The sequence below is a fragment of the Corylus avellana genome, chromosome 6, assembly GCF_965113065.1.
Source record: "Corylus avellana chromosome 6, dhCorAvel1.hap1.2, whole genome shotgun sequence".
Classification (NCBI taxonomy): Eukaryota; Viridiplantae; Streptophyta; class Magnoliopsida; order Fagales; family Betulaceae; genus Corylus; species Corylus avellana.
The window spans coordinates 30,278,985-30,294,651 of NC_142495.1; the positions used below are offsets into that span (position 1 = coordinate 30,278,985).

General features: G+C 37.2%; 3 protein-coding genes across 4 annotated transcripts; 2 read left to right on the forward strand and 1 right to left on the reverse strand.

Moving 5' to 3' along the window:
- Nucleotides 1-444: 444 nt before the first annotated feature.
- Nucleotides 445-1,633, forward strand: LOC132186495 (uncharacterized). Its single transcript, XM_059600473.2, has one exon. The coding sequence runs from the start codon at nucleotides 667-669 to the stop codon at nucleotides 1,378-1,380; it is 714 nt and encodes a 237-aa protein (XP_059456456.1). The 5' UTR covers nucleotides 445-666; the 3' UTR covers nucleotides 1,381-1,633.
- Nucleotides 1,634-2,417: 784 nt separating this feature from the next.
- On the forward strand, nucleotides 2,418-7,849 carry LOC132187493 (uncharacterized). The gene is made up of 7 exons (XM_059601821.2): nucleotides 2,418-2,782; nucleotides 2,884-2,986; nucleotides 3,500-4,621; nucleotides 4,967-5,029; nucleotides 5,120-5,340; nucleotides 5,790-5,908; nucleotides 7,421-7,849. The coding sequence occupies exons 1-7, from the start codon at nucleotides 2,735-2,737 to the stop codon at nucleotides 7,527-7,529; spliced, it is 1,785 nt and encodes a 594-aa protein (XP_059457804.1). The 5' UTR covers nucleotides 2,418-2,734; the 3' UTR covers nucleotides 7,530-7,849.
- A 410-nt stretch (nucleotides 7,850-8,259) lies between these two features.
- On the reverse strand, nucleotides 8,260-13,409 carry LOC132188234 (U-box domain-containing protein 62). 2 transcript variants are annotated; one of them, XM_059602646.2, is made up of 8 exons: nucleotides 12,760-13,409; nucleotides 12,313-12,667; nucleotides 11,937-12,018; nucleotides 11,253-11,310; nucleotides 10,677-10,765; nucleotides 9,885-9,980; nucleotides 9,721-9,791; nucleotides 8,260-8,717 (listed from the first exon to the last, which is right to left on the reverse strand). In XM_059602646.2, exons 1-8 carry the CDS (start codon nucleotides 13,244-13,246, stop codon nucleotides 8,594-8,596), a joined length of 1,362 nt encoding a protein of 453 aa, XP_059458629.2. In that variant the 5' UTR covers nucleotides 13,247-13,409; the 3' UTR covers nucleotides 8,260-8,593. The 2 variants fall into 2 exon arrangements, with proteins under 2 accessions (XP_059458629.2, XP_059458630.2); XM_059602647.2 differs by having other exon boundaries at nucleotides 12,313-12,664; nucleotides 12,760-13,408.
- Nucleotides 13,410-15,667: the final 2,258 nt, after the last annotated feature.

Sequence of the window (15,667 nt, forward strand, 5' to 3'; positions counted from 1 at the left end):
ATGTAAAATATTTTTAAAGACAAAAATATTTTACACAGCCCAATTAAGCACCGTCTTTTCTTTTCTTATTTTTTTTTTTTAAGCTGATAGGGTGATTTTCATAATTTATTAGATTAATTATTGTTTTCAAAAAAGAAATATAATACATTTTTAAATTATATTTTTAAAAATTTAAACAAATTCAAAGACTAATAAATAATGTGATAATATATTATATATATAATATATCATTACAAATAATTTTTTTTTAAAAAAGAATTTAGAATTAAAATGAGGGTGATTGCTGACTAAGCGTAAGGAAAGTTGAGCGTCGCGTGTGATGCTGGTGGAGAAACGCATATACACGTTGTAAATAAGGCGGGGCACGTGGCCAGACGCTTCCCTTCTGAAATCGCATAACAAGTATTGGTGGCGTATAATTAAAGAGCACGCCCCTCAAAAAAAGGCAAACTGACCTGGGACTTACCAACTCCACCTTATTCGCGTAGTAACCCAATCTTGACCGTCCAATCATCCAAATCCCTGCCTCCACATGATTATTATTTTAGTTATCCAATTTATATAGGACTCCAACACTACCTTTACATAAGCAACAACAAGACCCAGATCGAAGAAATTTCTATTGTTGGCTTCTACGCAATTCCGATTCCAATTCCTTTCATCGGAATGGCTTCCTCGTCGGCTCTGCGCATTCCTCACTGCGTTTCAAATCTCCGGGTATTATTGGATAACAATCCTGCGAATCAGAGTGTTAGACGACCATGTTCGTTGACGATCCGCAACCCAAAAGGAAGAAGAGAGTCGGTGAAGATGGCGGCCGCGACTGCCAGTTTTTCGAACAAATTAGAGCCTCTGAGAAGTTGCGGGAAAAGCGCGACTGTTGCCGGAGAAAAGCTGGACGAGTGGATGCGAGAATCGGTGGTGGACATCGTGAAGAACCTACGCGAGGCGCCGCTGTTGGTGCAGGTGTTCAAAGAGGATGCCAAGAATAAAGAGAAAGGCGGCGCGGCGGCGAGGATGGAGACGGAGAAGGCGGTGGCGGAGGAGGATTGGTTGGCGAAGAAGGGAAAGTGGGAGAGCGGAGAGGCTCCGTTGCCGCAAGGGGTTATATTCGTGGAAGAGCTGGGAGAAGAGGAAGAGGAGGGCGAGAGATCATCTGAGAGTGAGTCGACGACGCGGGCGTGGGGGATAGTGGTGCAGGGGAGAGGCGCGGAGTGTGGACCCGCGTGCTATCTGTTGAAGACGAGCAGGGTGAGGGCGTTGGGCTCATTGTGTAGCACCCACTTTTGTTTGGTGAGGGTTAAGGGCTTCCGGGAAACGGCGGCGTCTCAGCTCAAGAATTGTTGGTTGTTGCAGCGTCTCACCTCAGAAGGGTATTGATCGGTCATCGGCCGGTGCATAGATTTTTTTCTTTTTCATTTTTTTTTGTAAATTTCAACAAATATTTTTTGCAATTCGGATTAATATCTTCGATCCATATTGATTCCTTATTTTGGATTGCTTTATGGTGTTGGGCTTTAACAAATGACGAGTTGTTGCTCGCGCTCGGTCCAGCAAGGGTTATTATATGTGATGGGCTATGCCTAAACCTTTTACTAAATAGTATTATGGTTATACATGAAAAATTAGACCATTTTTATTTCGTTTGTTTTGTTACCATTTGTAGAATATGTATATAGAAGTGAGAAATTGTTTTATTGTAAGAAAAAGGAAAATGAAGAGATTTTATTTAGTTATCTATAAAAAATAAAGAGAATTAATCAAAACAATATAAACAGATAATATATTAACAAATCAAAGAAAAATCACAATTTATATAATCTTATCAAATTCTTAATAATTAGTCCAAAATGTGAGTTTAGACTTTAGTCACGTTGGGCATAGTGTTTCATCAACCAATAGACCCGAATACAATCACAAAGTAGTACATTAAATCCCATCTCTTAATTAACACATCAAACTTGGTACTTACGATCCCAGCAGAAAAGAAATTGATGGTTAATGGTTTGCTCGCTAGAAGTAATGGTTTTCTGGGTCATGGGACATGGGACAGAAGAAATGCAACAATATGAAAAAGTCTCCAATCAACGTGTGCTACATGCCTAGTGGCTACGAAAAAAACTCTATTATAAAAAGGCACATTGAAGCTCTATTTACGTAAGTGTTACCTGTTGTTATAAGAAGCAGTGACTTACTTTGGCCCCCAAAAACTAGTTGAATGCAATTTGGCCCAGCTAATAAGTAATATCCTAAAGATTAAAATCGACGGTTAGATTTGGTTAAGTAAATTTGGAGCCAGAGAAAAGCACATGAGCGGCACGTGCAGAAAAGTCCCTCCAACCTCGTAGGATTTGAATTTGAAAACTAATCCCCGCTGTCAATATGTTACCTCTAAAAACACTTACTGTACATGCGAGCGAGCCAACTTTTGGCTGCGCGGTCTCCTTTGTAAATTCAAATCAAATCAACAATCATAATTTCGGATCTCTTTTCTCTTCCATCCTCTTAAAACTCTTACTCCCTCCCATCCGATTCCAACCCCTTTCAATCTATATCTTCAAACTCCAACCTTAACCTTCAATTCAATATTCTTCTTAACCCATTTGATTTTCCCCGCTCGTTTTTTGTTTTTCTGTTTTTTTTTTTTTTGTCAAATTCTTATCCCTAGGAACCAGATTTGTTTTGTTGGTTTTGTAAGAGGGAAAGTGCTAAAAATTTAGCCTTTGAAGAGATAATGGACGGTGACGACGGTTCTTTATTGATACCCAGATCGGCTTCAAAGGTTGGCTTCTCTTGTTATTGGGTTGGGTTTCTGTTAGTGAATTTGTCTTTCTGTATACGTTTCTTATGGATCTTTGTTTTCTTCATTCCGGGTGGTTTTAGATTATGGGAGAGAAGCGGAGTAATATCGGAATCGCAGAAAAAGATGACCCTGGTCGTAAGCGGGTTAAAATGCGAGATCTTGAATCCGTGTGTCGTTCTGAAGGTGACGTCTCACTTAACTCTTCGCAATTTTATTTTTTAAATTTTTTTGTGGATATTAATGTAATTAAGGTCTTGAATGGTTAGGATTCAGCCGGTAAGTGTTTTAATGGCGGGTTGTTGAAAATTTTGTCTGGTTTTTGAAAATGTGCAGTCTTTGTGCTCCTCTTTCAGTTGAATGCGTTGCCCCTATCATTTATTGAATTTTTCTCACTCTATGGTGAACAAGTAGTAATGCCATTTTGAATGATACTTTCTCATTTCATGTAGAGTTCTGATGAAGCACTTTGTGCACTTAATCTTCTTGTAACTACAATGAAGTAAAACTCAAAAAATCAAAAATAAAAAAAGTTCTGATTTACGGACAATGATGTCAAAGCAACTTAAAAGGGTTGCTCATTTGGCCTGGTTTTGAAACATATACGTATTATACCTACTCTTCATATTTGCTTTTTTCTTATACTTGATCGATTTCCTATGTGAGAATCCGGTTTTAAATTCTACATTTATGCTACAGAAGTCAATACCCATCATCCGAAATCGTTGAAAAACAAAGAGTTCGTTGATCAATTTCAATTTGTTGAAGAAGAGATGTCCCAAGTTACTGAGGTGCCTGTAACTTTGGATTTGGATGCTTCTCAAACGAATAAAACTCGAAAAAACACATTCCCAATAGCAGTCAATCTTGCCCGTGGAACAGTGGATCTCAATACTGAAGTTTCTGTGGCCAAAGATTTGGCCTGTGGTGGTAGTCAGAAATGTGGTGAGAATTCCAACGAACTGTCTTTGCTCACGAAGCATGAGAGAGTACGCGATAATAATTGTGTGACCTCAGGAGGCATTGGCTTGGATCTTAATGCAGAAGATGTCTCTAGCTCAGTGAACCAGGAGACATCTTATCCTTCCAAAGCTCACGATCATTTGAAGTCGAGAGATTTCTCCGAGTGTGGGAGCTCTATGGGCCCATTGGAAGAGGTAGATCCAAAGAGACGTTGGGAGGAGATGAAGCAAAACGGTTTTCTCTCTTCTTCTTATGGACGCATTCCAATGCCAAAGCAACGTGGAAGGAAAATTAAAGATTACGTTATCAAGAAAAAGATGGAGCTTGCAAAGAGAGAACAGGTTGACCGGTTTGCTAAGATTGCTGCCCCAAGTGGACTGCTGAACGGATTAAACCCTGGGATTATAAACCATGTGAGAAACAGAAAGCAGGTCCACTCGATTATAGAGTCCCTCGTAAGGTCTGAAAAACTTGAAAATGGCAAAATGGGACATCTGAAAAGTGGAACTACAGAAGCTGGCAACAGGAAAGAGCTAGAAAATATGAATGATCCAGGAACACATCGAGTCAGTTTTTTTCATGAAGATGGGCCTTTAAGTTCTTTATCTGGGATCAGGCAGACAAAAGAATACCCTAAACCAATGAATAGATCTTCTCATTTGATTATAGAGGGCAAAGGTGGACATAGTGACCCCAGCATGGTAGAAAGGGTTCGTGGTAAAAGTTGTGCCTCACACTCCAACCCTGTCAGTGAGGATGATACGCTAGAGCTGAAGTTGTCATCATCAACTCAGGCATCTGAGAATACTAGCTCCTTGTCTAACGAGGAATCAGCAAACTTTGCCAGCACTTTTAAAGGTTATTATACAATTCCTTGATATCTTTGCTTCGTTGATGCTTTAAATGTTTACTGCCTTCTTTATTCCCTTTTCACAAAATTTTGTTCAAAAAAAGTAGAAGACAGTCTGCACAAGAAATTAGTATGTTGTTGGGAGCATAATCGTTACTGATGGGTACAAGAAATTACGTTTTCAGTAATACACTCTTTGTACAAGAAGAAAATGGTGATAGTTCCACAAGTAATAAGTAGGATTGAAGACCAGGTGATATTATACATAATTAGGCAGTAGTAAAGATGATGGCTTTAATGGTACAATGAGAAAAAAAATAATCAGTTCAGATCTATTATTTTTTCTTTTTCAGCTGCTACTGTTGCTTCTCAGTGGTTAGAACTTCTTCAACAAGATGCTCAAGGACGTCTTACTGGTATGCTCTTGTCTTTATGCTATTAGACGAGGTTGTAGAGGGTACTTTACTCATATTTGTTTGGTAATGTATGTTGTTCTGTAAATGCAGCACTACGACGTAGCAAGAAGAGAGTTCGAGCTGTAATTACGACAGAGTTGCCTTTCTTGATATCAAAGGAATTCTCATCTGATCAGGAGAATAATCCTTATGTCACGAAAAATTCCACTGATGGAGTTTTCAATAGTGCAGCTGCAGACATGCATCGAGCAAGATGGAGCGCTTTGTTTGATCAGATGGATAAAGGGCTTACTGAAGAAGAGAAACACCTTGTGAGTATATCAAGGAGAATCCTGTTTCACTTGCAGTTTTAAGAAGTAATCTGGCTGTATCTAAAACAGTGAAATTTCCTGTCCTTAGAATCTGCGCTGTAGGTGTGGTGCGTGTGCACCTTCAACAGACATGGGACACGCAATTTGACCTAAGTGATTCTTTTCTCCAATTCAAAATAAGGGATAACGTAGCTTATTTTTAACTAAAGTGTCTTTCATCAAGATCTTCTCTTCACCTAGGGAACGTGGTTTGTCAAGCAAAACTAAAAATCTTCTCTTTTTCTCAATGGATAAGAGAAGAATGATTTCTGCCAAATCAACTGCTTTAAATTCCTCTGGATGCTTCGTAATGGAATACAAGTTTATTTTTGTTTACTTTGTGTAAATTTCTGTGCAGAACGTTTTATAAGGCTCAGTATCTTAAGGGTTTTCTTGATCATGCATTTCAGGAAAGTTGGTTGAACCAAATAAAAGAAATGCAGCTTCACTGTGACCGGGGTCTGCACCATATCCACTGGAACATGAGTTTTGGCCTGAAACAGCTGGGACCACCAGAAAATGAATCCAGGTAAAGCCCATTGTAGTTATTTCTGCTATCATCAACCTATTATACTCGTGGATATGTCCTAGTGGTACGTTGTATGCCTTATTTTTCAGCTCCAGTAAGCACGCTTTTATCTTATTTACATACAAATGCAGTGAATTAATGTATGATACGGCCCGCTGGTCTATGAGTACTCCCAATTCAATTAGATTACAAATTTTATTTACAATTTTGGAAGGGAGGGAGAAGGAGAATCCAGTCTATGAAAGATATTTTCTGAAGTTAGAAAAGTGTCAAGCTCAGGCATAAGATTCCTACATCTGTTGGCGAGAGCATGCACCTTGAATTGGCAAAATCTTGTGTTCTATAATCACATAAATTTCTAAATTTGCATTGCAATAGAATAAGAAGTTTTTTTTTGTTTTTTTGATATGTCCGCACAAGAGGAGAGGAAGTGGATTCGAACTAGTGCTTTCGCTTTACTAGGCATGGTCTCAGTCGATTGAGCTATCTCTTGGGGACTAATAGAATAAGAGTTCTTGAAATCGAGTAAAAGTAGCTTTGTTTTTTGTCCAAAGAAAGAGTAGATATAGGTTTACTTTGTTGTGGAAGTCCATAGTTTGAGACCCAATTATTGGGCGTTTACCTTCAAACTGTCCCCTGAAAATTTTAACTGATCTTTTTGATTCAAATGTCCTGTGGAACATTGAATACTCTTTTTCTACCATAAACATGTTAAATCACTAACTATATCGAGCCTAAGAAGTTGAATTGTAATTTATCTTTACCTTATTAAGTTGTACCACGGGTAAAAGTTCACCATATGCTAAGCCAGTTAATTTGTTTCAAATCTTGTCTGGATACAAATTTTGTTTTGCATCACAGCATAAACATGTTTAATTTTCTATAATTAAATTGTCACGTTTCTTTCTTTTATTTCATTTATAATACGAGAAAATCATTGTTGCTTTACAAAGAAATGAATTGTTTGGTCATTTGCATTTTCTTTTGCTAATATACACAAGATCTCTTTATCGAAATCAGAATATACTTTTTAGTGTTATCTATCGCGGTATTCTGGCAAGTTTTTCTCAATATTTGTAATTTGGATGTTGTAAACTTTCTCTAATAGGTTATTATTATATTTCATTATTGTACTTGGAAATAATGAAAAGACAAATGAATGTTGTTGTACTTCTAGATGTTTAATACTTGTCCATAGATCAATTCAGTATAAGTTGCATGTCATGTGTAAAAATTACTAACTTTTTGTGCACAATCAACCCCTGCATTTTTAAGTCTTTTGGTATAAGCTGAAGTTTCATAAGACTTTAAAGAAGAATATGGATCAAGATTAAAACATGGAGATGATATGTATTCGGTTGTAGCTCCAGACAAATCTATGTCTCGTTCCTACAGCATAGGAGTCATGTATTAGAACTCTTTCTAAAAGAACTCAAGTTCTATCAGGGTGAGTGAATTTGCCAAGTAAAAGGAAAAACATTAAACAGTTGGATCACTTTTTTCATCTTGCAGATCAAGAAAACTGGATAATTCGGAGAAGGAACTAGCTGTTTTGGCTGCGGCGGCTTCCATTTACTCGACGTCCAATTTTCTGTTGTCAGAGAATGTATCTTGTTTCTGATCATAACTAGTCTCTTCTCCCCTTTGTCTAATCAGATTGACCTTTTTTCTCCATGGTACCATCCTTGATAAACCTCAGTGTGCTTTAACAACTAGTGCTTAGGTCTCCCAGATGGGAAAAGGTTCTGCTGAGTTGATGAGTCCTGTAACGTTAGATGTGAGATCAAAATTTTTTTTTTTTGATCAAATTTACTTGCTCTCCTTTATGGGAGTAGTGGCAGTATCTGATAGTTAAAAATGTAATGTAATTGATCAATTAAAAACTGTCGGTGGATTTCCGATTTTTAATGCACTCTTTTATTTTTTTTGGTGTTGTAAATGTTTTCTTTCTGGGTTTCTATTATGAGAATTTCACTTCATCAGTTACTAGCTTTCTTCACTTTGTTTGGGTGGCATTCTCATCCATTATTGTAGAGTGTTATTTAAAAACTCTTTTATATTTGTTGTTTAAATTGCTAGTAATTCAAGCAAGAAAATTACTAATTTTTTATTTTTATTTTTATAAGTAATTGTAAATATCAAAACGCTAAAGGGGCTACGCAACCCAAATACATAATAAGCATATAAATGGAGCGCCAAGAAGCATATAAAAATTGTTATCCAACATTTGGACAAAATAGGTACTCAAAGCGGATAAAAACTTACTATTGGGTCAGAGCAACATCCAAATTTGGCTTGCAAATGGATTGTTCAAAAGTAAGTTGCATGAGAGGGAGAGTCTGAGACCAACAAATTGAAGTAGCACCAGATCTTATAAACCAAAATTGATTACACGTTCGTTTTCCTTTTATACACATGCTTTACTTAAATACAACGTTGCTCTAAAGCAAAGACGACTATAACAATGCTCCTATCTCCAATCTCATCCAGGTTTTCCCAAATCAGCAATGACAAAGCTTCCATAATTTACAGGGCCTGAATAATCATGATCGCTTGTAAGAAATACTAACAATACAAGTACAAACAAGAACCCTCTTCCTCTATAGAGTTACAACATACTTCAATCGTGGGATATTGGTAACCAAGTATATTTTACAGAACATTTCCATTTGGTATGCTGCAACTCTAGAGCCAGTTTGGTGCTATCTTGCTTGACATTGGCTTCATGGATGGGTCATCTGAAACCTTGGCGAGTGAGCGATACTGCAATTTTACACTTTCTGCATTGTCCAGTGTCTTGACTACGTACCTACATATGAGTAGTGCATCAGTAATAAAAGCAAACTCAATTTTTATTATTTTAGATTCAACCGAACAATTCAAGACAAGTAGTATTATAGTAAATGCTCATTACTACACCAGATAGCTTAACCAAGAGAATCTGGCTCTTTCTGATGTCTCATCCCCCATGATTCTTTTTATCCTGCTTTTTGTTTTCTATTCTAACTTAGAATCAAATCTATCAATTAACTTGAAATGATGCTTATTGGTCCGTTCCCAAAACTGTTTTCTGATCTAAGCTACTGAAAGTTCAATTGTCACTATAACTTCATCCGCACAGGTATAGAGAAAAATATCTGCTGCAATGCATCAGGTCAGAGAAAAAAATAAAAAATAAAAAGTTTTGATCTCAACCAAATTCATCTTCAACATCAATGCCTATACCACGCCACTACAAGGTTCTAACTAGCACTGCTGTATACCAACTCAAAATTCTTCCAGCATTCAAAGAATGCATTTAAGAATGGGTACCCGCTACACTAATTCATCCTATATGACCATCCAAGTACATTATGAAGATTCAAACTCTCAGCTTAGCAATGTATCAGTCCCAACTATTTGGCACCAATACAGAATTCTTTCTTCTTCTTCAGCTCTATATAGAGCCATAATCTCCATTAGATCTTTAGGGCCTGTTTGGGATTGTATTTGAGGGACCTAAAAGTGCTTTTAATACTCAAAAAGTCCGTTTGAAGAAAAAAGTACTCGTTTCGTAAAAAAATTAAAAGCGCTTTTAAGGGTCCAAAAAGTCTAAAAATGGCCAAAAAAACACTTTTGGCAAAAGCTTAAAAATGAAACTTTTGCTCAAAAGCTCTTTTTGACTGAAAATCTCTATTTCTCAAACGCAATTCCAAACAGGCTCTTAGTGTTGAAATTCAGACAATGTATATCAAGATTGGTGTCTTAACTAATATTCAAACCTTAAACTCTGTAGACAAGGGAAGGGGAATATGAGTAGAAAAATGTCTAACCATCCATTTAAGCATTGTGTTGTTACAATAGCCTCACGTCCAACAAAGCGCTGTGGTGTCCTCTTGTTCCCCTGATCCATTTTCCCTCCAATTATTAGTTTCAAGAAACTACTAAACAAGAATTACAAGAAAACCTTGGGCCTTTGTTTTCCATAAAAAATAACCTTTATAACGACCCGGTCTGTCACTGCAAATGGAAACTGAACGCCTCTACCCCTAGAAGGATCCATGAGAGCTGAATCGCCAAAACCACCCTTGTCCTACAAGAAACAAAATAGATATTTGAAAGGAACTTTCAAGGAAAATGTAATGACATTTGCAAGCAGCCAGGCTGTCCATTCTCAAGCCAGACTGGCTGAAAAATTAGTACCATAATGGACAAAAAATTATGACAGAACATGCCACACAAGAGAATGTTGAAAGACAGCAATAGGGTGCAAAGCTGCATGGTTAAAAGAAAGGTCAGCCAGATCAAACTACACAAAGTTAAAACTTGGCAATCTATCATATTCATTTCCACCTATCCAACAAGCACAACAGGGGAAACAACAGGAGAGCTGCATAATGTCAAAAGGACAGCATTAGGGTGCAAGGAGGCACTGTAGGACAGGCCCGCCCAGATCAAATTGCAGAAGTATAAAAAAGAAAACTAGACTATAAGTTTTACACATTTCCTTTTGGAAAACAAGGAAATTTGACCACATATAGGCTGTTCTCTCTCTCTCAACCACAGACATGTACCACATGTAATGTCTTTTTGAAACTTAGAAGTTTGAGGAGACATAAAAAAGAATAACCTAGTAAAACATTTCTCTTCTTTTGGATGAGCAATAAGGGCATTTTGCCACATATACCCCACCCCTGCGGCCTTTTCTCTCTCTCTCTCTCTCTAAAGATTCACCATTTCTAATGACTTTATGGCAATTTTACAAAATTTGAGGCATAACAAGACTAACCTGGTCAAACCTTTCTCTCCTTCTTTTGGATGAGCGATAAAGCAGTAGTTCTTCTTCCCGGCGGAATGCTTGTACAGCAGCTCGCAATGCTGAACATGTAAAGCCAACCCAAAAAATACAATAACAAGAAAAGAAAATAATCAGACTAAGTAACATACTAACATTCTAAACATGACTTCAATACTCCTTTTATATCTTTGGTTTCGGCTGTAACTGTTACTGATCCAATTCCCAATTCTTGCAACCCTAAGAATTGTAAGCCTGTCATTATCATTAAGAAATTTTAACCTACTTCAAAAAAACAATAATGCTGGTCTCTCTTCACCCCCCCTAAAAAAAAAAATTAATTAAAAAAAGAAAAAATAATAGATTTTAGTTCTCGGCTCTGAAGTTTAGGATCCTTTTCTTTTCTTTTTTCCTTTTTAGTTTCATCTTATATCGTCTCTCTCAGAGCAGACATTTACATTGTAAATCCCTCCAAAAACACCAAATAAAAGTGTCTGGCATGGCAACCTTGGAACCGCAAACTATAAGAAGTAGATTGCAATAATCTTTTATGTCAGAATCTAGACTTACAGAGATTTGGAGCTATTGAGTCTTCCAAAATTGACTGAGAACAAGTGTAGCAAGATTTCTGAAGATGCATCATAAGATTTAATCAACATACTATTTGATGACCACAATTCGAAGAAATGTCTAGTATTACACTGATCCAAAAAAATTTCCAACCAAGGAAACTAGATGCCCATAATTAATTAATTCACAAAAATCATATATGAAACAGCAAGTGAAAAAAGGATGCTCGAGTATTGTAGATACGTTTATTACTCAATATTGTAACACCATAAGAAAATGCACCGAGAAAACACAGCTCAAAGATCAGGATGCACAGGAGTTGCCAAAGGAAGTGCCTGTATTGGATCATAAAATGAGCATGTTGCACATTTTCACAGTATACTATGAGGAAGCAAGGCTTTTCAATATATTTGCTCACGTGCAGACCACACCTCAATAATTTTGCAAAAACAAATGATGATTACCAAGATAACCACAAAACACTGATGGCGTGCAGGCACACTCATATCAGTGGCAAATTTCAAAGCCCCAAAACTACCATTCTGTTGTGACTTCAATTTGTCTACACTTATATGTAATTAAAAGTATTGTGAATGTCGAATTTTACCCAGCACCAGGCATTTTGTATAACTTTCAATAATGTTCAGAAATAACCATATTAAGAGGAATTTCCTGTGAACTCACCATTCTAGTAACATGCTGTATTCCACCACCACCGAAGGAGTGTCCACAAGGTAATATCATCGCATCATCCATGAGAGCTCCCCTGAATAATGAAAAAAAAAACGAAAGTATGATTGAAGTATTAAATACGATTATAATCATCAACAGGCCAAAAGACACATTCACAAGAGAAAAAAAAAAAATTTGTGCACAAGGTGCCCGCACACATGCACACACACATAAGAACATACCTACATTCACATGTGTATTTAAAACCAGATCATATTGTTATCGAAGAGCTAACAAAATGTTTTTTATTTTCTTTTTGTTGTTAACCAATAAAGTAAGAAAGAGAGCTGCAACAAAAAGCAGCTCAAGATCAAATAAACAAACGTACGTGACGGGGTCGGAGAGAATCGCCCTGAGTGAGTCTCCAGACTCACTTGAAACGGAAACATCCTTTCTCCCACTAAACCCGCAGCCGTTGTCCACAACTGCTACGACATCCTTGTGCCCAGAAGCAGAAGCAGCAAGACCAGAAGACCCGTCCAAATACTGAGAGTAATACAAATCCCCATCAGGTTCCGCAATTGTGACCGCATTTTGGTAACCCCCGACTCTGAGCCTTCCCTGCTGCTGTTGTTGATGATGATGATGATGATGATTATGACTGTCACTCGTCACGTCGTTCACAGATTGACCCACGTTCCCATCCTTCCCTACCAACAACTCTCTACTACTACTCGACCCTACTACCAAATCCAATTACAATATTAAAAAAGAAGAACTAAAAATCCCGAATTTGGAAAGTAAAAAAGGATTGGGAATTTCACAGAGATCTCACCAAATGTGGAATGGTGGTGCTTCGCTTTCCCATTTCCCATTCTGTCGGTACCACCATTGTCAGCAGTGGCATTGGTACTTCTATCAATCTTATTGCCAGTGTTAGTGTCGTCGTTGTTGTTGCTATCATCAACACCAACACCAACACCATTGACAAGTCGTTCGACTTCACCATCGTCGACCTCGTCGTCGTCTTCGTCACCATCGTCTTCGTCGTCGGAATCGTCGGGGCTGGGCGTGGCAGCACCTCCATCGTCGTTCCAGTGGGTGCGGCGGAAGTGGGGCCCTTGGGGGGGCGTGAAGAAGAGCTTGTCGTCGATGAAGCCCGTGAGCTCTCGCGTGGTCTTTGGGCGCTGTGGGGCGGAGCAATTGAAGCGCAGGGGCATGGCTTCGTCTTGGAAGAGCAGGTGGTTGGAGTGGGAGTGTGAGTGGGAGTGGGAGTGGGAGTGGGAGTGGGAGGGTCCCATTCCCATTTCCTCCGACGACATTTTCAGTCCTCGCTGTGACGAAACCCTTTAATTTTGGGGATTTTGAATTGGAATTGAGCACTGGTTTTGGTTTGGGAATTTGGGTTCTAGGGCTTCGGGGTTGAGATGGGATTTGATTTTGTGTTACATCACTCTTCACTCAGATTACATGGATTCCACATCCACGGCATGCATGACACGAGGTGATGATGCCAAAATTTCTCTTTTGGATCGCCTTCCAATGTTTAATTAATTTTACACTATAATCAAAATTATATTAATTTTTTTAATTATTAATAAGATTTTCAGAAATAATTACTTACAAAATCCAAGTGATCCTACTTTCCACGCTTATTTTATATTAATTGATTTGATATATTTTAAGTAATTTTTTATAATTACAAATAAAATTAATAATTATTTAATTATTTTATCAATTATAAACTATTACGGTAATTTATAAAGAGTTTATTGTAGTAAAAGAGATTTTTTTTTTTTTTTTTCTTGTTCTTGAGTCGAGTCTGCTTCAAAATTGGGATTGGGCCTGATTTTTCTCGAGTTTGTGCTGATATGGATTGTAGCGCAAACAAGGAAGAGCAAAGCCATCGGGCTGCTCTAATTCCATGAGGCCCAGCAAGCATGGACTCAATGGACCTAGTTTATTTTATACGACTCCTTGGGTTTAGGGTTGCATAACTTAATTATAAGACCCAATCTCACTATGTAATGTAAGCCCTGAGAAAGTTGTTTGTATGAATCCCGGACCCAAAACAAAAATGTGAATGCAATCTATCAAACTCATTGGGATGCTTATTGCTTAGGATTCGTTTGTTTTGTTTTGTGTTTAGTAGTTTTAAAACGTGAGGTTTAAAAAAATAGTGATTTTAAAACGTAGTTAATGAGAACATAATTTTTACAGTACAATTAATCATATGGTAAAAATTGTAGTTTAGCCTTTAAAATTACAAAATTTTACTTGCGATTGGAAAACGTTTATTTTTTCATATTTTTAAATCGCCATTTTTTTAAATGCACACCCAAACAGAATACTTTCTATAATTTTATTTAAAAAAGTATTTTAGCCAAAAAAAAAAAAAAAAAAAAAAATCACGGGGCTAACCAAATTTCATAAATAAAATTGGTAAAGTAACAATGATGGCAGTAAATTTGAGTGAATTTTACAATAATGAGGTGAAGTGAAGTCACAAAAGTGGGTAAATATTGGAATTTGGATGCTTTGTCGACCTTCCATGCACCAATCTATAACATCATATGCTCTCAGGACTCTCGGTTGGCTACGTGCTTAAGCAAAAGTTGAGAGAGGTATCATTTTGTCTCTCAATAAAGCAAACAACAGAAAATACAAATAAAAAGAAAAAGGAAAAGTTGTCAGTGCATATGCAACACTTTTTCTCTTCGTTTCGATAGTGCTTTGTGTCCTTTCTATTACTTTTTTCATCTCTAAAGAATGAATGAGACCCTTTAATTTGCTTTTTGTTTCAGTGCTGCTCTTTCAATATTCATATTGTGATGTTCAATCTCAACTCTCCACTCTCCACTCTCCAGTATCAAGTAAGTCTTTTTATTTATTATGATATCACGCCATTTGTAAAACTTAAAAGAAAGAGACTGTAAAAACTATTTGCTTCGAACAAGCTAGTGGGCTCGATAGTCGACACATAATAATAAGAGATCATCATTCTAAGCAAATGGGTTCCCATGTGTGTGTATATATGTATATTGGAAAGAACAGATACTATTGTGAAGTGATGAGGAATATTACAAAATAGTAGGTATATATCTTTCTGTCACTTAAATATTCATCGGTAAAAGAAAATTAAGATTATGAATGAACCATGTGCCAGTCGATGATGGCAAATTAAGCCAACATATAATTAAGGTTCCCTTGGGCCCAACACCATTAATATAACTTAAGAGCCAACAGCTCTAGGGACAACTCATTGCTTGTAATCTATGCACATGGCTATAAGTATTTATATTCTTCAACTCCCCACTCCACATAAAGGGTGGTTTCTAAATTCTGATGCATTAAAGTTTAATTCAATAAGAAGAAAAAGGGTAACCTATATGAGTCTCCAATGGACCAATGGTGTCAAAGGAACAGGAAGACGTTTAAGTGAAAGACATTTGTATACACATGATTAAGGTTGTATTTAAGACACTTTAACACAAACAAAAGAGGGCAATTAAAGAAAGTTGAAAATGGAAGCTGAGGAGATGGGGTAACAAAATATAAAAAAGACTGCTTCTGTTCCGACAGCATCATAGTTTGCAATATTCTTTTCTCCACACTTTCACCATCGTTATCTTTGGGGGCATTGGCTCTTTATTCTTTACCCTACCTTTCTCTTTTCCCATCGTGGTTGTTCCCCCCTCGCCATTATTCTAGTCAGTAGCTTAGATTTATTTGCTTGAAGTGGG

Excerpts from the sequence above, each read along its gene's own strand:
- LOC132186495 (XM_059600473.2), top strand. The coding sequence starts at position 667 with ATGGCTTCCTCGTCGGCTCTGCGCATTCCTCACTGCGTTTCAAATCTC.
- LOC132187493 (XM_059601821.2), top strand. The coding sequence starts at position 2,735 with ATGGACGGTGACGACGGTTCTTTATTGATACCCAGATCGGCTTCAAAG. Across the intron at positions 2,783-2,883 it reads TACCCAGATCGGCTTCAAAG|ATTATGGGAGAGAAGCGGAG; the intron begins GTTGGCTTCTCT and ends GGGTGGTTTTAG. Across the intron at positions 2,987-3,499 it reads ATCCGTGTGTCGTTCTGAAG|AAGTCAATACCCATCATCCG; the intron begins GTGACGTCTCAC and ends TTTATGCTACAG.
- LOC132188234 (XM_059602646.2), bottom strand. The coding sequence starts at position 13,246 with ATGTCGTCGGAGGAAATGGGAATGGGACCCTCCCACTCCCACTCCCAC. Across the intron at positions 9,981-10,676 it reads GGAGAGAAAGGTTTGACCAG|GACAAGGGTGGTTTTGGCGA; the intron begins GTTAGTCTTGTT and ends TGTTTCTTGTAG. Across the intron at positions 9,792-9,884 it reads CAGACCGGGTCGTTATAAAG|GGGAACAAGAGGACACCACA; the intron begins GTTATTTTTTAT and ends AAAATGGATCAG.